We start from the raw sequence: 19,405 nt of genomic DNA on the forward strand, positions 1-19,405 counted from the left end.
TGACATGTGGGGCTACAAGTCTCAACTTGAAGACCTCACCAAAACTGTGTCCACCATCGAGAAAACGTTCCTTGATGCCGACACCAAGCGGGAGCTCACCAACGAAGAGCGCGGCTACATTGAGGAGCTCAAATTTGTTGTTTATGATGCTGATGATTTGTTCAATGAGTTGCTCACCCTTGCTGAATTGAAACAACTTCGACCCCCTAAACAAGGGTAGTAAGCTCATCAAAAAGGTACGCTATTTTTTTTCTTCTGATAACCAGCCTGGTCTAGCTTATAGAATGTCTAGTCGGGTTACGGAAATTAAGAAGCAGCTGGATGAAACTGTCGATAACCATAGAAAATTTAAGTTTAAGGTCGACAATAATCCTATTGTTAGGAGAAAGGAGGAAACTTATTCTTATGTGGTTGCAGAGGATATTATTGGGAGGGACGATGATAAGAAAGTTGTCGTAGATATGTCACTAGGTCCGAATGATGTTCATGAACATTTTCGTGTCGTGACTATAGTGGGGGTCGGAGGGTTGGGAAAAACCGCACTTGCTCAACTTGTATATAACGATAAAAGGGTTGAAGAAGAGTTTCCGGATCCCAATTTGAGGTTGTGGGTTTGTGTCTCTGATCAAGATGGGGAGCAATTTGATGTCAAGGCAATCCTTTGTAAGATTGTAGAAGTAGTTCAGAAGCTTAGTGATACTGCCTCATTAGAATGGGTGCGAAAGAGGATTCAAGAGATATTAGGAGGAAAGAAGTACCTGCTCATACTTGATGATGTTTGGAATGAAGATCGTGATAAATGGCTTAACCTGCAAAGCTTCTTGATGATCGGTGAAGGGGGTAGCAGGATTGTGGTAACCACTCGTTCAGTAGAGACTGGAGAAATTACCGGAGACAAGAATATCTATAAGTTGGAAGGTTTGTCCCAGGAGAATTCTTGGCACTTGTTTGAGACTGTAGCATTTAATAAAGGTCAAGAACACGAAAATCATCTTGAATTAGTTGAGATTGGGAAGAAGATTGTTAAAAAATGTTGTAACATTCCTCTTGCCCTTAAGGTGGTAGGAAGTCTTCTTTTTGGTCAACACATGAATAAGTGGCATTCATTCAAGAGGAGTGGTTTGTCTGAAATAAAAAATGGCGAAAATAAAATTATGTCTATATTGAAGCTGAGTTACCACAATCTTAGACCCTCTTTGAAGAATTGCTTTAGTTATTGTGCAGCATTTCCCAAGGATTTTGAAATAGAGAGGCAGGAGTTGATTAGCCTTTGGATGGCGCAAGGATATATTGAGTCACTTGACGGGGGGTCAAAGCATAGAAGATGCAGCAGAGGATCATTTTTTGATTTTGCTACGCAGATGTTTCTTTCAAGATGTAAAGAAGGACGAATATGGTGCTATTCTGCCAGTCAAAATCCATGATTTGATGCACGATGTTGCTCAAGAAGTGGGGAGAAAGGAACTTAGTGTGGTGAGTTCTAATACATCCGAATTGGGAAATAAAATTCGTCATGTATATAATGTTAGTGATAACTGTCCACAAAGCTCCTTGCTCAAGAAGAGTAAGATACGTTCATTTATTTTGAGTCGTCCTCGTCATAGAACTCTGGCGGAGAGTATACAAATGGACCGCTGGGTATGCCTAAGGGTATTGAGCTTAAAGTCTGCAAATATTAAAACCTATCCTGATTCAATAGGTAAACTTCTCCATTTAAGGTATCTTAATTTGTCTAGGAATCACATACTAGCGGCACTCCCTGATTCTATCATTGAACTTCATAATCTACAAACTTTACTTTTAAGTGATTGTAATAATTTGAGGGAGTTGCCAAAAGGTTTTAGCAAATTAGTAAAACTTAGGCACTTGGATCTAAGTCGCTGTAGGGAGTTAACTGTGATGCCTTCGGGCATAGGTAAATTGACTAGTCTTAGGCACTTGGGTTTAGAAGAGTGTTATAAGTTAACTTGCATGACTTTGGGCATGGATAAGTTGACTCATCTTAGGGTGCTACCCTTCTTTGTGGTGGGTAAGGGTCAGAGAGTTTCAAGTGAGGAACAATACAGTGCAGAACTCAAAGACCTTAAAGCATTGGCCAACTTAATTGGTGGCATACATATTAAAATTGGTAAATATTACATAGAAGGCCTGAATAATGGAGAAGATGAATACTTGAAGAGCATGAAGCATATCGTGGAAGTAAACATTGGTTTTGATTTTGACATTGATGCTTATAAAGATCCTGACTTTGGAAGTTATTGTCAAAGTTGGCAGCAAGAAGAAATAGAAAAAGTGTGAAAAAAATCTATTTAGCTCTTTGACAGCTAAATATATATTACGGGAGTTTGTAACTAACTTGTAACAAACTTATTTCCTTAGCTGATGTCAGCAATCTAATACTCATGCTTCTTGCGTGTGTAATCCAACTCAGCTTCACACATGCTCTTTTATTTCCTCATCATCATCGGTCATTCTAACACCCCCACTCAAACTATGCATTGTGTTAACCATGCCTAGTTTGGATAGTAACTCATTGAACTACTTTTGTGAACAAATCTGCAATCTGTGAAGTTGTAGGCAAGTATGTAATTTTTTTTTTCCTTGTAACACCTTGTCTCTTGTAAAATGGACATCAATCTTAATATGCTTTGTCCTTTCATGATGCACTGGATTTTTAGCTATGTGAATAGCACTCTGATTATCACAGTGCAGAGTTACAGGCTTCAAATGCTGAACTCCCAATTCCTCTAGTAATCTTACAATCCATGCCACTTCTCCTGCTGCTGCTGACATTGCCCTGTAGTCCTGTACTCTGCTTCTGAGGAACTTTTTGACACAACACCTTGCTTCTTTGACTTCCAGGTTATAGGGGATTTTCCTAACATCAAAATGTAGCCTGAGATTGATCTTCTGCTATCTAGGCAAGCTCCCCAGTCTGAATCTGAAAAAGCTTGTAAGATTAACTTTTCTGCACCTTTCAGTAAGATACCTTGCCCTATTGTCCCATTTTCATATCTCAAAGTATGTTGTTGTAATGCCCTGAAATGAGGCATTCTAGGTTCTTGAAGAAATTGACTGAGATGTTGTACAGTATAGGATAAGTCTGGCCTGGTATAGTGGTATGGGTCAGGAAATTCATTATCCCAACAAGACACCTGTACTAGGATCACCATAAAGTTCTCCTTCTGTTGCTTGCAGTTTAATGTTTACAGGCAGAGGAGTTACAGCTATTCTATCTTCCCGTATATCAGCTTCTTTCAACAATTCCTTTGTGAACTTCTTTTGTGACATACTTATACCAGCATCCATGTAACCAATTTCCATCCCAAGAAAATAGCTAAGCTTTCCCAAATCTTTGATACTGAAAATAGCATCAAGATGACTTTTCAATCTGCAAATTTCCAATTCTTCACTTATTGTGACAATAATGTCATCTACATATACTGCTGCTATGATGATGCTATTCTGTTTTTGTTTAATAAAAAGAGAATAGTCATTCTTAGACTGTTCATAACCCATGGACCTCTAACTCCCCCACTAACTTGGCAAACCATTGTCTAGAAGCTTGTTTAAGCCCATACAATGATTTGACAAGTTTGCACGCCTTGTTTTCTGGGTTATGAAAACCTTCAGGGGTTGTCATATACACCTCCTCAGTCAAGTCACCATGCAAAAAGGCATTATTGACATCCAATTGATGCAAATGCCATCCCTTAAAAGCAGCCAAAGCTAAAATGCACCTAACAGTTCCCATCTTCACAACTAGAGAAAAAACTTCATCAAAGTCAATCCCCCACTTCTGATTATAACCTTTAGCCACCAATCTTGCCTTGAACCTTTCAATAGAACCATCAGCTTTGAGTTTGAGTTGATCTTGTAAACCCATTTGCAACTAATGGCCTTTTTGTTAGGAGGTAGAGAAACCATAATCCAAGTATTGTTCTTCTGTAAAACAGTAAGTTCTTTATGCATAGCTTCTGCAACTGAGGCTAAAGCATGTATTGATGGTGAAATATGGCTGAATTGAACAAGACCACACCAGTGGAACTGAGAACTCATGAATCACTAAGGTTACATATGAAGTTGTCAAAATGGGAAGGAAATTTTGTTGGTCTTGAACTCTTTCTCACTATGGGAAGGAAAGAGATGTGTCTAGTGACATGTCTAAAGAAGAACTAGAAGAAGAAGTAGGTTCAGTGATAACAGGACTATCATCATCTTCCCTAATGATTATAGGAAGTGAGTCATAAGAAAAAGAGGAGAAATCAGTGGATATGGGAAGGAAGAATTTATGCTGTGTCTTGGCTGAAAAATGATAGGGAAAATGTTGTTCGTGGATGAAGCACCTTATAGCCTTTCTGGTAGGAGGAGTATCCTATAAAAACATGAGGTTCTTCCTGGGTTCAAACTTTGTTCTGTGCTGTTTTGATGTTGAAACAAAACACAGACAACCAAAAACCCTCAAATGGTCTAAAGAAGGTGCCAAGCCAAACACCTTTTCATATGGTGAACAATTGCCAAGAACATGTAAGGGCATTTTATTTATCAAATGGACAGCACACATGACACACTCACCCCAAAATTGTATAGGGAGGTTAGCTTGGAAGAATAAAGTTGTGGAGGTTTCAAGAAGATGTTTGTGTTTCCTCTGAACAACCCCATTCTGCTGTGGTGTATCCACACAGCTTCTTTGTTGGGAAATACCTTTTTCAAGAAAGAAAACCTTCAACTCTCCCTCACAAAGCTCGGGAGCATTGTCACTCCTCACCATCTTAACAGTTTTTACAAACTGATTCTCAACATACATAACAAAATTCTTAAAAATCATCAACAATTGTCAAAGAAAATTTTACAACCATTGTAGGTGGGATCTGGATTAGGACCCCATACATCAATGTGTAAAAGTTCAAATGGTGCCTTGGACTTAATACTACTAACAGGAAAAGATTTTCTAGTCTGTCTAGCAGCAGGACAGATTTGACAAAAACTATCCAAAGTACACGCTTTATTACAAACATCAGAAACAACATGATGTAATCTATTGACAGGAAGATGTCCCAACCTAAGATGCCATAGCTTGACTTTATTAGGATCATTACTATGTACAATAGCAGCAGCAAGAGACTGTGTGTGACCTCTATTTTCTAAGACTGACTCATCCAAACAGTATAGTCCATTTTTGAGTTTACCAAGAAGAGTTGGCTTCTGTGAGGAGCCCTGAATATGACACTCATTGTCAGTGAAAATAGCATGACAACCTAAATCCTTGCACAACTTAGGTATAGAAATCAGATTATACCTAAAATCAGGAACATATAGCACATCATTCAATACTATATGACTGTTTAGTGTTATGGTACCTAAGTGTGTGATTGTCACTTGTTTCCCATTAGGTATAGTGATTGAATTTTCTATACCACTATACTGATGTAAAGAATCAAATAAGGAACTATCATAACACATGATCTGTAGCTCCATTGTCCAATATCCATTTAGCATGAACTAGAGAGGAGAAACAGAATTTACCAGCCACATGAGCAGATCTATTGTTTAAGGCAGTCTCTCCTGAACTTGGTGGCTGCAGTTCTGCTTTCTGTTGAGTCAACGGATACCTCAAGAACTTTTTCATACTGCTCTCCAGAAAGTGTAATCTCATTCCCCTGATTCTCTTTCTCTTCATGACCAATGAACTCTGCATTTGCAGCCACTCTTTTACCCTTACCAGAATAGTTATTCTTAGAATATCCTTTAAGCTTATAGCATCTCTGAATACTGTGCCCTGGGATCTTACAATGATCACAATAATAGTTGACTCTTCTCTGATCATTGTTTTTGTGATTGTGATAGCTCTGTCTGTTTTTATCCTGTTCAAAGTATTTCCTGTTGTTCACAGCAAAAGCCATAGGTTCATTGGAATTACCATGTGTCTGATATAATTGTTTGTGCTTTTCTTCTTGTACAAGGAGTCTGTAAGCATGTGAAATGTTAGGCAAAGGGTTCAACATCACTATACTTCCTCTGACCACCTCGAAACCATCATTTAGTTGCAGTTGATGCAAGAACACATAGGAATTGGATCAATTGCATCTAACTGATCTCAAATCATCTTTATCTTGGTGTAAAACCCTAAGATATTGTCCTGATCTTGCTTAATCTCATGTAAGGCTTGTTGCAAAGAGTATAGTAAAGCACAAGAGGATTGACCATATCTTTCCTCCAAATTCAGCCATATCTCCCTAGTTGTGCTAAAATATAAGACACTCCTTGCTATGTCTTGTTCTAAGACACCTAACAACCATGAGATGATCATATTGTTGCACCTTTCCCAAGCAAGGTAAAGATCACTAGTTACAGCAGGTTTAATCAAACTTCCATCAACAAATCCAAGCTTATTTTTGGCTGATAAGCTAATCAACATTGAAGGTTTCCAATCTCCAGTACTATTTCCATCAAACTTAAAATTCACTAGTTTCTGACAAGGATTATCAGACGGAAGCAAATAAAATGGTGAAGTAGGATTCTGTGAAGGATCCATTGCCATGTCTATACTTCAATTACAACCACAAATTCAAGAATCTATTTCAATCTCAATCTCAGTAAACAATTGTATCACAAACAATTTGATCTAGTCCAATAACCGAATCCAAAAAGAAATATTCACCAAACAATTACTCCTCAAATGCAACAAGAATCTCTGATTGAGCAATTAATTTCAGAAGAATGAACAAAAAAATATACTGAACTTCAATTGATCGTAGTACTGTTTTGCAGAATTTGAACAAAAAATCAAGAAATTTGTTTGAATTTGAACATCAGAAAACTTCGAGAATTCGATCGAAAAAAGATACCTCAAATGAACAATTTCAGCGAGAAATGATCAAGAACTTCATCATCACCAGATCGTAAACTCGCTCTGATACCATGTCAAAGTTGGCAGCAAGAAGGTAAACTAGAAGGACGGCTTCATTGATCTTTAGAGAGAAGAGAATTTACAGAGAGTTTTCTGGGAAGAAGATTACAGAAAAATAGAAAAAGTGTGAAAAAAATCTATTTAGCTCTTGGACAGCTAAATATATATTACAGGAGTTTGTAACTAACTTGTAACAAACTTATTTCCTTAGCTGATGTCAGCAATCTAATACTCATGCTTCTTGCGTGTGTAATCCAACTCAGCTTCACACATGCTCTTTTATTTCCTCATCATCATCAGTCATTCTAACAGTTATGATGGAAAAGCTAGAGCCACATTCAAATATCGAGGTTCATCTTGAATTATTGTAGGGGTACGATCATTCCAAGATGGGGAAGAGAAGAGGATAATTGGGCTATCTCTCTCCCAAATCTTGTTCATATCAAGCTTGTAAGTTGTAAGAAATTGGAGCAGTTACTGTCTCTGAGTACACTGCGTTACCTGAAATCATTGGTGCTCTGTAAATTATCAAAGCTGGAGTATATGATAATAAAGGCAGCAACACTGGCAGTGGTGTTGGAGAAGATTTGACAACATTCTTCCCCTTTCTTGAATCTCTTATAGTTCAAAGCCTGCCAAATTTGAAAGGATGGTGGAGAGGGGAGGAGTTGATTGCGGATGAGGATGATCATACCTTGAGGAGTAGGCTCACATTTCCCCGGCTTTCGAATTTGGAAATCACCTATTGTTGTAACCTGGTGTCATTTCCTTCCTGTTCAAGCCTTGAATATTTGAAATTATGTGAGAACAACAAAAAGTTATGAGTAGTAGTTAACAGAAGGAATAAGAAGAAGGTTGATAACGCTGGGAATGCACAAAGTGACATCAGTTTGAAGGTAGAAATAGACGACGCTGGATATCTGAAGTCAATACACTTACCATTCCTTGCTTCCCTCAGCATAGTATCCGATAAGAACATGGAGAGTTTATCAGAGTTTGGAGCGATATTCCAGAGCTGCACTTCTTCTTTACGAAGCCTTAAAATCAATAATTGCTCAAATATAAAGACTCTCAGGAGGAGAAGAGGGATTGGAGCTTCTCACTGCCTTGGAGGAATTACAATTCTCCTTCAATGACCAATTGAGCTTTGCTGAAGACATGGCTGATGACGATGGCATGCCTTGGAAATCCCTTCATCAGAATCTCCGTTCCCTGAAATTTTTCAGCCTCCAAAACATGAACAATCTGCCCAAGGGATTTCAATACTTGACCTCCCTTCAAATTCTCTCCATTTATAATTGTGGGAATGTCAAAGCCCCCCTACCTGAATGGATAAGCTGCTTATCTTCTCTTCAAAACTTATCCGTTGTTAATACAAGTAACTAATAATCTACAGGGATTGACTGTTTCATTTTGCATAAAGCTAGATCCTGAGTGCCCCCAACGTTCAGGTTAGAATTCGACTATATTTTCTTTAGTTTCAAGTACTTTAAATTGTATATGCAACAGCGACTTTCAAAAAAGAAACTTATTATACTACATATACAACTGCTTGATTCTTGTCTGAAGTCTTCACTTAACTATGTATATGCAACAAGTCTTCAAAATGCAGCCAAAACATCTCTGTCAAGTGTTTGATTCATCAGGTAGAGTCCAATGCCACCAGGCTGAGCAGTGAGCTAAGTATACTAATAAGTGCTTTAATCTAGTACACAACATAGTACTAAGTATACTAAGTTAGATACATAGATACATGAGTGACAAAGCAACTTAATCAGCCAGTGTTCTGCTGGAACATTGAGAACATTTAAAAGGTTGTATATTAATCATGAACTAAATCCTAAACTTCTTTCCATCATGTCAACTGACAACTGATGTCTTAGGAGTCTAATAAATGGTTTGGAATTTGGACATCCCATTATCAACAACCTTCGTAGCATATGTGAATCTAATGAACCCAACTACCTACCCAATTCCCCTGGTTCACCGTTCACCCCACCTCCAAAAAGAAAAGATGATAGAAAATTCATCAATGAGAAGGCTTAAATTAAAGTACTAGCTTACTCAAGAGGGAGCCCCAGTAAATCTTCATAATAACAAAAAATCGACTCACTAATTGATGATAAACAAAATTGTAATGGCCAAATTTCAGAAATTTTGACAGTACATTCTCCTTAATTTATAAGAAAAAGTCATGTGATATCTTGTTAATTATAAATCTGTTCAGATTTTGACTCACTTTTGTATATAGTTTTGGAATAATACAAGGCATTGTTTTTCCGTAGACTCATCTATGTCTGAATGCTCATGCAGAAAAATTCTTTCTTGTGTAATTTAATTTGTGTACTTGGTTATTACTTTATTGTGGACCAAAAGTATCATAGCAATGCTTGTGTATGTGCACCTGATTGATGATTCTAGAGCTGTTACTGGGTTGGATTTTGGAATTAAGATGGCAGCATAAACAACACATTTTCTGCTAAATCTAGCATTATTTAAATCACAGAATTAGTTAATTATACTTATAAAATACTTTTACTGAGGTTTCAGCATTTACAAGTTTTCCTAACATTTTCATCATTGAGCTTTAAGTCAATGTTCAATTCATCTTACAACAAAATAATATTCATTAAAAATAGTTTCAGTTTAGTAAAAATAATTACAGTTTAGTAAAAATAATTTCAGTACAGTAAAAATAATTTTAGTTCAGCAAAAATTAGTCTAGTCTGTTCACTTCATCTTAAAAAAAATATTTAGTACAAAAAGTTCAGTTCAGCAAAAGTAATTTCAATTCAGTAAAAATAATTTCAGTTCAGTAAAAATCAATAATTTCAAAGAATAAATATAACAAAAAATCAGTAAAAATAATTTCAGTCCAATAAAAATAATTCAGTCTAGTAAAATTAATTTTAGTGCAGTAAAAATAATTTAAGTTCAGCAAAATTAGTTTAAGTTCATTAAAAATAATTAGGTTTTTCTATATAGTAACCCTATTAATTTCACTTTTCTACGTTGTGCCCCAACTTATATCACTTTCTACACTGTAAACCCAATATACATTTTGTTTCCATACGGTAACCTTGCCATTATTCCGCCGTTAAAAAATTCCGTTAATGGGACCCACTCTCTATTTATTAATATTTTTTTTATCGATTTGCGTGTTGGAAAACCTTCCGTTAAAGGTTTTGGGGGCTATTTTAGGGCTTAAGGGGCCAAATTGAGCTTAGATTTCACAAAAAAGTAACGTAAATGCCTCGTTTTGCTTATTAAAATGTGAACACGTAAATCGAGACATTGACAAAAACGCTAAGTTTGCATGAAGCTCCAAACTGGCCCTTGAAAGGCAATGTTAACTAGTCCAGCCCAATTTCTTATCCAGCCCAATCCTAGGTCACAAACCCACGGCCTGGCCCACCTAAACCCGCTTCGCTCCACTGGCCACTTTACATTCATCTCATATAGTCACCTATTTTACAGTGCTAGAAATTTCTACTGTATAATATAATAACCTCTGAGAAGGTTTGCATTCTACTCATATTCTTGCAACACTATTCTAAATGTCAAATGTCATTAGTAGAACACGTTGTGGATGTTAACCCACTCCCAAATGTCAATAATATGATCATTGGTAGAAATGCAAGTATACAAAGAAGAAAGATTTATTAAATCATATCATTGTCTTTTGGATCAGTATCTCTTACATTGTTTGCATTTTTGGTTTAGTATTACTTGTTACTTGTCAAGTGTGAAAACAAGTGTTTCCACGAAACATACAAGTCCTTTTAAAGGTATATATCATCTTTAATTGCGTTCTATCTCCATGTTTATACTTGATGATAGCTACCTACGTGGCTAAATAGTACGGAGTAGTAAATCTCGGACATCAAAAAATTCCGATAGAATTGATTTCTTTTCAACGTGGATTTGTGGACTTTGAGCACAAGTCAGGGCCACCAACCACTAAACATTTTACTTTATTAAAGTCTAAAGCTATAAGATAATTGGTTTTAATTTTTTTTTTTTTTTTTTTTTTTTTTTTTTTTTGACGCAAGATAATTGGTTATTGTTGGACATGAATCACATGATTGTACTTTCTTTATCTCATTTGGTGTACTCCGTAATACACTAATACATAGACTTAACTTTTTTTTTTCCTTGTTAAAGGAAAATGGTTTAACTTTTTCCACTGTTTATTACTTTCTCCATTCCTCACTTCATAATTTCATTATACTTCTCTCGTTTCTTTTTATAGTCTTATTATATAGTCATGTGTTAAAGTGTTATATTTGTTTCAATATGTAGTTTTATAATATCAAGACTTAATAATTTTTGGTAATATGTAATTAAAATTATTTATGGTAAAGGATCATCTTAAGGACCATGCATAGTCAAAATGAGAATATAAAAAAGAAATGGAGGAAGTAAGACTTTTACATTACTTTTTCGTATTAACTTTGACTTTGACTAATATGTAACATTAAAAACTGTTAACTAATTGATTTTGGGTTATGTGTAGTATATGATAAAAATATACTTGTGTATTTTTATGATTTTTATTGAATTTAATTAAAGATATTTAAAGTATATCAAGCTCATTAGCATTTAGCAAACGTGCAAGGTAAAAGTGATGTACTTATTATGAAAGTACAAAGTAACTTGACTATTTTTACTAACTTATTTTTTTTTTTTGTAAGGTTATGACTATTTTACCAACTAATACTAAATTACACCTATTTGAAAATATGACAGTCATAAAATGTAATATATTCAGTAAAAATTGATGATATGCAGATTAATCCGAACAGTCATACTATGCAAAAACTTCGTATGATTCAATTATTTCATAACTTTACTTTGTGTTGTTTATTCTATTCTATTTCATAAAAGCCAACTGAAAAATATTAATTTATATTCGAAAGTGACTTCACAAGTGAGCCCCGGTAAAAATGGAGCTCATTATAATTAAAAGTGACTTAATAATTTTTGGTAATATGTAATTAAAATTATTTATGGTAAAGGATCATCTTAAGGACCATGCATAGTCAAAATGAGAATATAAAAAAGAAATGGAGGAAGTAAGACTTTTACATTACTTTTTCGTATTAACTTTGACTTTGACTAATATGTAACATTAAAAACTGTTAACTAATTGATTTTGGGTTAATCTATGTGTAGTATATGATAAAAATATACTTGTGTATTTTTATGATTTTTATTGAATTTAATTAAAGATATTTAAAGTATATCAAGCTCATTAGCATTTAGCAAACGTGCAAGGTAAAAGTGATGTACTTATTATGAAAGTACAAAGTAACTTGACTATTTTTACTAACTTATTTTTTTTTTTTTGTAAGGTTATGACTATTTTACCAACTAATACTAAATTACACCTATTTGAAAATATGACAGTCATAAAATGTAATATATTCAGTAAAAATTGATGATATGCAGATTAATCCGAACAGTCATACTATGCAAAAACTTCGTATGATTCAATTATTTCATAACTTTACTTTGTGTTGTTTATTCTATTCTATTTCATAAAAGCCAACTGAAAAATATTAATTTATATTCGAAAGTGACTTCACAAGTGAGCCCCGGTAAAAATGGAGCTCATTATAATTAAAAGTGAGTCCCACTCTACAATCAATCATGCCTCTTTCCGCATTTCACTCGCCATTGTCCTAGCTTTTTCTTCTCTTTAATCATATTTTGGTGATTTTAAGTACTTTTAGGAAGCTCCCTTAAAAAAAAAAAAAAAAAAAAAAAAAAAGTACTTTTAGCTAATTTCTACTCCATACACTTTATATTCACATGTCAATTTACACCGTCCAATAATGAAGTGAGCCCCAGCAGTAAACAATTTGGTAGTGGTGAAGTACATACTTATTCATTCGAACACTACTCAATTACTCCTTATTCAAATTACAGCTTCCTTCTAAATCTTCCCATCTCTTCTTTCTCCTCTCTTTCAAATCTTCAATGGCCGAACTCGAAATCATCGTTGCTGAAAAGCTCATTGAAGTTATTGGGTCTGCGATCATCAAAGAGATTTGTGACATGTGGGGATACAAATCTCAACTTGAAGACCTCAACAAAACTGTCTCAACCATCAAGAATGTGCTCCTTGATGCTGAATCCAAGCGGGAACTCTCCCACGCAACACGAGGCTATATCGAGGACCTCAAGGCTATATCTGTTCGATGAGTTCTTCACCCGTGCTGGGTCAAGAGGGTAGTCGAATTGTGGTGACTACACGAGCGGAGATTACTGCAAAGATTATTGGAGAAAAACATACGCACAAGCTGCAAGGTTTATCTGAAGAGAATTCGTGGCTCTTGTTCGAGTCTGTAGCATTTGATGAAGGGGAACACCAGCACGCAAGTCATCCTGATTTGGTTGATATTGGGAAGAAGATTGTTGAAAAATGCTATAACATCCCATTGGCTATAAAGGTGGTAGGAAGCCTTCTAATTGGGCAGCCTGTGGATAAGTGGCAGACATTTGAGCACAGCGGATTAGCTGGAATTGGAAATGGTGATAATGAAATTATGTCCATACTAAAGCTTAGTTACCACAACCTTATACCCTCTTTGAAGAATTGTTTTAGCTATTGTGCACTGTTTCCCAAAGATTATAGACTCGAGAGGAAGGAGTTGATTAGCCTTTGGATAGCACAAGGCTACATTGCGTCGCTGGACAGAGATCAAAGCATAGAAGATGCAGCAGAGGAGCATTTCCTGATTTTGGTACGCAGATGTTTCTTTCAGGCTATATCTGTTCGATGAGTTCTTCACCCGTGCTGATAAGCTCAAGCAGCTTGATGGCAACAAGGATGATAAATTGCTCCATACACTTAAAAAGGTACGCCGCTTTTTTTCTGGTAAGAAAAAGGAGGTGAGTCAAGCTCAAAGAATCTCTCGTCAGGTTAAGGACATTAAGGAGCAGTTGGATATTATTGTCAGTAACCATCACAAATTTGGGCTAAATTTAATCCACCCAATGTAGCCATTTTTCAAGCAGCAGCCTAGGAGGATAAGAAGTCAAGAAGGAAAGAGCAATTATTGGAAACTGAAAATTATAACATCCAAAGTCCCAGTATAATAGTGGAATGCAGTAAGAAACGATACAGAATATGGGGGTAATAAAGTAATATGGGTCATATATTACAGAACGGCTAAAGGGAGAGTAATCATTATTTCGAAATGGCTAAAGTGTAATTGTTATCTCGAAATGGAGTACTCATATCAGTCATATGGAAAGGAGAAAACTTTATACACAGCTGTCAGTGAGTTCAGTTCTGCATTTTGGCCGTGCTAATAACATCAATAAACCGGTAAGTTTGTGAAACCTAAAAAATGAAGTATGGAAGTTCCAAATTTACACAGATGAAGCTGAATCAATTGAAGTCGTCACCAGGCAAACAAAACACCTGACTGTTTCAGCAACAGATCATTCTGACATGCTATGTAATAGGAAGTACTTGAAATTGGAAGAGTGCAATCCTCCAAAGAATTGTGATGCAGAGTCTTGGGTCTTCTAAAAGAAAATACCTCTCATAATTCATCTTTGGAGACGGAACCTTTAGCTTCAGCATGCTCAGCATAAGATGCATAAGCTTTGATAATAGACACATATATGTCGACTCCTTTTAGATACTCTGCTTCATTTAAAAACTGCAACAAGGAAAATGTGTCAGAAATATCGAGTATTCTTTTTGCTTGTAAAGGAGACCGTAAGACATACTCCGTAGAAGTTAGTAGGATTCATGATTGCTAAACGCAACTGATAAGCCAGCCTTGGATTCCAAAACAGAACCCAACAGATTGAAACAAAGGCAAGAATTGTTGAGTTTTTATGCTAGCAGCCTAGCACAATGAGAACGTTCGAAATGTTAAAATTTTAACTGCTTTTCTAGTGTCTGATATCTACTGGGTGCAACAGAAATATGTCATCTTACATTTTACTATAAGGTGTAACTCATTATTCCTAAACTAGTGGATACGCTGGAACCCATGTCTGTATACTCCTCTTGTAGGATATGATTTCCCATAATTGTGTGTGTGAGGGAGTAAATCAATTTTGGAGTGTAAAAATCAACTCCCTCTTGTATTTGTATTGTATTGGCATAAGTGAATCCTATAAACCCACCCACTGGCTTACTGCTCACACGACCTTCAACAAAAAGAGATAATGAAGTATATTCCATCAATGAGAACACTAGAATTATAAGTTGGTAAGATTAATTCCATCCCGGCCACAGCCAGGGTTCAAATATAGTGACCATTTTCCTTCCCGATTGAGCTACGTAGAGAGTGCGTGGTGGCAGTTAGATCTAATTCTTTCGAGTATAGAAGCCCCTCCAGCACTAACCCCCTAAAAACCAGAGTACCAGATTATGAGATGGAGACAGTTTGTCACCCTTCCCACTCAAATACATACAGATATCAAACAGACCGCGCCCATAATAAGATTATAAGAGAATTAAAAGAGGGGAAGCCAGATCTTTAATGTTTCAGGTTTTAAGACCAAGGATGATTAGTTCATAACAACAATAAAATAGGGTTCTCAATATGATTATATGATCATGGGATTGAGTCCAGGCTTGGATTTCTTATCAACAGTCTCAGAAACTGAATTTACATACAACTAGACAAAAGTGGATTAGGTCCATGCAATACAAGGAAGAGAATAAGAATCAAGGCAAGAATATTCTGTACCTCATTGTGGTCATGTAGTAAAATTGGAGTATTTGCCATAGGAGAGAAACCTATAGCAGGTAGACCTTGTCGCCTAAAGTAACGACAATCTGTAGAAGCAGGGAAAATTTCTGGCTTTTCAAGTTCTCCACCAGCACTGCGAACAGCCTCTTCTAGAAGGGCCCACCAGGGGTTCGAATTGTCAGAAGCAGTGACAGCTGGGTTACCGAAGTTGTCAAGCACAGATTGCTTCTGCTTAAACTGCCCATACTACACACATATTAGTCAACTGGCATAATGAAGATAACAGATAATTACACTATTTCACCTTCCATATCCTTGACCTTGTTTGGTAAAGAGAAAATGATAATAGACATCATCAGTAATATAAACACAGATTGCAGCACATGACATTACTTTATTCAGCTAGCAGATAACAGCAGTAGATTCTGTAGAAAATGTTCTGCAAGTAGCCATATAATTAACAAGTACTACTACATAAAATTTTAAGCATGTAAAATACCATACTACAAGGAAATAAACATACATAATTGTAGGCTGAGCATGACATAATTTTTTGAGGAAGAAGCAAGTCAAACTTTTGAGTACCTTTCCATCAGAAAATATATCGTAATTTTTTACAAACATTAGGCAAATTTGTCTCTGCACTTTGAAATCACAGTCTAAGCCATAGAAATGCTGATAGGAACAGCATTTTGGATATTATTATTAAGTTTGGTACAGTCAATTAACAACAGCATATTCATTAGTCAGATTCACTGTAGTGATTCAAATCTACTTCAATTGTCGAATCTACGCTTAGCCAGACAACCCTAACACAACTGTAGCATCTACACTTTCTACGGTATAAGTTGGGCAACTTAGGAAATCTAATTCAGTCATTTGATTTACTCTCAATGGATTCTAAATCTGGAATTTTTGAGAAGTGGGACTTTTTCCATTTGTATGTCCTTAATTCACTACATTCAGGGGAGTTTGAAATCTAGGAAGAATAACCTAGAGGACAAATACTGAATTTTGATCTCTTCCCATGCTATGATATGTTGAGTGTAAGCAATCTAAGAACCAAAAGGATGGATAAACTAGAACAAGCATTGGCAATCATCAAAGAAAATCCCATTTTTCCTCCAACTTCCTTAGATAAAGACTGCGTAGAGGAAGAATCTAGAGTCGCCATCCCCGCAGGCATTTATTAATCATAGCTCATGACTCATGGCTATCTATTTGACTAGTTATCAAAATGTTAGGAAGATTAATGAGATTTTGTCAAACTAATAAACATGAAATACACACATCACATATAATTCTTCAATAAATTGGGAGGGGAAGGGGCACTAGGTTGGGAATATTAAATGATTATCACGTAAACTGATAGAAGAGTCCTTCAGACAAGAAATTTTAACCTCAAATGTCATGTTCCGTGAAGCAGGAGCCCACTCCTCAGCGATACGCCTTAAAAGGGCTTCTTGATCAGCTGTTGGTGGAACCCGAATATCAAAACCTGCTTCAGCTTCAGAAGGTTGCAAGTTCATGACAAAACCCTGAAAGAAAGAAAATCTCCATGTTAGAACTTAAACTAAGGCATAAGACATCTCATCACTCATCCTACTATCAAGTACTATATTGATAATTAACCATTATCTGTCCCATCTCCCTGACCTTCACCAGAAACCAGGCCCTGGAACAGGCATGCTTCAACGAGCAAATTGATAACTGGGATGAAAAGGCAACCTTTGCTGTGTACAATTGGTACATAACTGAAAGTCTCACTACGAGCTAACAGGCATGATTCCAGCACTGTGGAGAGAGTCAACTATTTGTTTTCAAACAGATTATGTAACTTTATGTCTACTTTTAAGATTTTCCTAGATTGGCACTAATAGTTTCCTTTGCTCAATCCAAAGCTTTAAGAAATGAAGAAAAAAGAATGAAGATAAGAGGACAACAGGGCTCGAGAGCAGAACTAAACATTCAACATGGAAGCTGCTTCTACTACTGACTACAGTACATAAAGCCTGGAGAAAATCAGGGCAGAGACTTACAGTTGGAGTTCGAGTGCCAGCTTTCAGAAACGCCATATTCACCGAAACCACTTCTCCTTCAGCTTTCAAGCCAGCCTTTACCATATCAAATTGTGACGCTCGATATCTCCTTATGATCTCAATACTCTTTAACAAATTCTCCATTGCTGTATTATCATACAACTTAGCGCCATGTCCAGGAGCTCCTGTAGCCTTGATCACTGTCCACATTGGTGATCTCTCTGCATAAAATGCTCGGTACTTTTCTCCTGGTGATGCAAGTCCCTCATCTAGAACAAAGGCCACATTCATTTTTTTAAACAAATCAGACTCAGCCAACTTTTCCACCCCATCATGCCCTCCAATCTCTTCATCCGGCACAAAGGTCAAATAAATGGTACGAGTGGGCTCAAACCCAGAATCCTTCAGCTTCCGAATAGCTTCCAAATACTGTAAACCCACACATTTCATATCCTACACAGCCAACAAAAGTCCCACACAAGATAATCAGCCATCTACAGAGTATACAACAACAATACCTATGCACCTTTATAAGCTCCCATCCTTAACATGTTTAAGGAGTGACATGTACACAGCTTTACCCTATGATTATAAAGACTTAAAAAGAGGCGGTATTTAATTGACCAATACAGATATACAGATATGCAGCAGGTTATTGTTACCTTACAACAAATTCTACATGCAGTATAACCATTATAATCAAAGGACAAAAATTTTGACTTCACAACTATTAGGCTTGCAAGTATTTCATCACAATTCATAGCCATATAAGAATGACTAAAAAACAAGGTACATCATCTTGGACTTGGCAAAGTTCAATTCTATTACAATAAAACAGGTTTTCATTGCAAAATACAGTATTTTCTCTACTACCCACCTCTTCCTTTTTCAAATACACAATCCCTTCTTCATGTTCAACTCCACCGCCCTCAATTTAAAGCCGTTATACTTCTTCCAGCCAGAATTAATAATCATGTGGATAGTATAATTTGAACCAGTAATGCAACAACTAAATCCGGACAAAGGTAGTATTAAAATCATGCAGCAAGGAAAACATAGAGTCAAAATTGATAAAACCATAATCACTACGTGAGTATAAAGTATGAATTATACAAAGTTCATCTCCACAAAATACCCAATAATAGTACTACTTCGTATATAGTTTTTCTTCATTTGCAATAAAAATAATTTTCTAAAAATTAGATTGAAATAATTACCTGAGAACCTCTGGCATAAATATTGCCCTGAGGATCGATATGAGCACCAAAAGGGTCATAAGTCCATTTCTGGGATTCAACCGGAACAACATCGGTGTGAGAATTAAGGATAACTGAGGGCAAATTAGGGTTTTTTCCAGACCATTTGAGCAAAATTAAGGGTTTATTTTTGACAAATTCAATAGTCTGAGATTCAAGGGATAAAGAATTAGCTTGAGATAGAATAAAATCAGCAGCTTCATAGTAATTGGGGTTTGGTTGAGCAGTGTTAATTCGAAGGTATTCTTGGAATCTGGAAATGATTGATGAAGATGGGTTTTGGGTTGCTGTGATTGAGATGAAGAGAAGAGAGAGAAAATAGAGAATTGAGAAGAGGAAGAAGATGGGTTTTGTTCTTGATTCCATTTTAATGGAGTTTTGAGTGAACTTTGCTTAAGTTTCAGATAGCGGCAGGGGATATAAGTCAACAATAAGTCAATAACTATGGCTACGCTATGACCAAAACTATAGATGCAC

At 36.1% G+C, this 19,405-nt stretch overlaps 3 protein-coding genes across 5 annotated transcripts; 1 reads left to right on the forward strand and 2 right to left on the reverse strand.

The window, feature by feature from the left end:
• Positions 1-284: 284 nt before the first annotated feature.
• LOC110718952 (disease resistance protein RGA2-like) lies at positions 285-3,129 on the forward strand. Its single transcript, XM_021897889.1, has 2 exons — positions 285-1,309; positions 1,362-3,129. Exons 1-2 carry the CDS (start codon positions 285-287, stop codon positions 2,296-2,298), a joined length of 1,962 nt encoding a protein of 653 aa, XP_021753581.1. The 3' UTR covers positions 2,299-3,129.
• A 2,968-nt stretch (positions 3,130-6,097) lies between these two features.
• LOC110718953 lies at positions 6,098-6,541 on the reverse strand. Its single transcript, XM_021897891.1, has one exon. The coding sequence runs from the start codon at positions 6,539-6,541 to the stop codon at positions 6,098-6,100; it is 444 nt and encodes a 147-aa protein (XP_021753583.1).
• Positions 6,542-14,046: 7,505 nt separating this feature from the next.
• Positions 14,047-19,401, reverse strand: LOC110718687 (aminoacylase-1-like). 3 transcript variants are annotated; one of them, XM_021897571.1, is made up of 5 exons: positions 18,890-19,400; positions 17,673-18,125; positions 17,034-17,171; positions 15,631-15,879; positions 14,047-14,586 (listed from the first exon to the last, which is right to left on the reverse strand). In XM_021897571.1, the coding sequence occupies exons 1-5, from the start codon at positions 19,292-19,294 to the stop codon at positions 14,467-14,469; spliced, it is 1,365 nt and encodes a 454-aa protein (XP_021753263.1). In that variant the 5' UTR covers positions 19,295-19,400; the 3' UTR covers positions 14,047-14,466. The 3 variants fall into 3 exon arrangements, with proteins under 3 accessions (XP_021753263.1, XP_021753264.1, XP_021753265.1); XM_021897572.1 differs by having other exon boundaries at positions 14,053-14,586; positions 15,631-15,870; positions 18,890-19,397; XM_021897573.1 differs by lacking the exon at positions 14,047-14,586 and adding an exon at positions 14,595-15,085 and having other exon boundaries at positions 18,890-19,401.
• Positions 19,402-19,405: the final 4 nt, after the last annotated feature.

This window comes from Chenopodium quinoa, unplaced genomic scaffold, assembly GCF_001683475.1.
Source record: "Chenopodium quinoa cultivar QQ74 unplaced genomic scaffold, ASM168347v1, whole genome shotgun sequence".
Classification (NCBI taxonomy): Eukaryota; Viridiplantae; Streptophyta; class Magnoliopsida; order Caryophyllales; family Amaranthaceae; genus Chenopodium; species Chenopodium quinoa.

Excerpts from the sequence above, each read along its gene's own strand:
- LOC110718952 (XM_021897889.1), top strand. The coding sequence starts at position 285 with ATGTCTAGTCGGGTTACGGAAATTAAGAAGCAGCTGGATGAAACTGTC. Across the intron at positions 1,310-1,361 it reads ATTGAGTCACTTGACGGGGG|ATGTTTCTTTCAAGATGTAA; the intron begins GTCAAAGCATAG and ends TTTGCTACGCAG.
- LOC110718953 (XM_021897891.1), bottom strand. The coding sequence starts at position 6,541 with ATGGCAATGGATCCTTCACAGAATCCTACTTCACCATTTTATTTGCTT.
- LOC110718687 (XM_021897571.1), bottom strand. The coding sequence starts at position 19,294 with ATGGAATCAAGAACAAAACCCATCTTCTTCCTCTTCTCAATTCTCTAT. Across the intron at positions 17,172-17,672 it reads CTGGCACTCGAACTCCAACT|GGTTTTGTCATGAACTTGCA; the intron begins GTAAGTCTCTGC and ends TCTTTCTTTCAG. Across the intron at positions 14,587-15,630 it reads TACTACATGACCACAATGAG|TTTTTAAATGAAGCAGAGTA; the intron begins GTACAGAATATT and ends TCCTTGTTGCAG.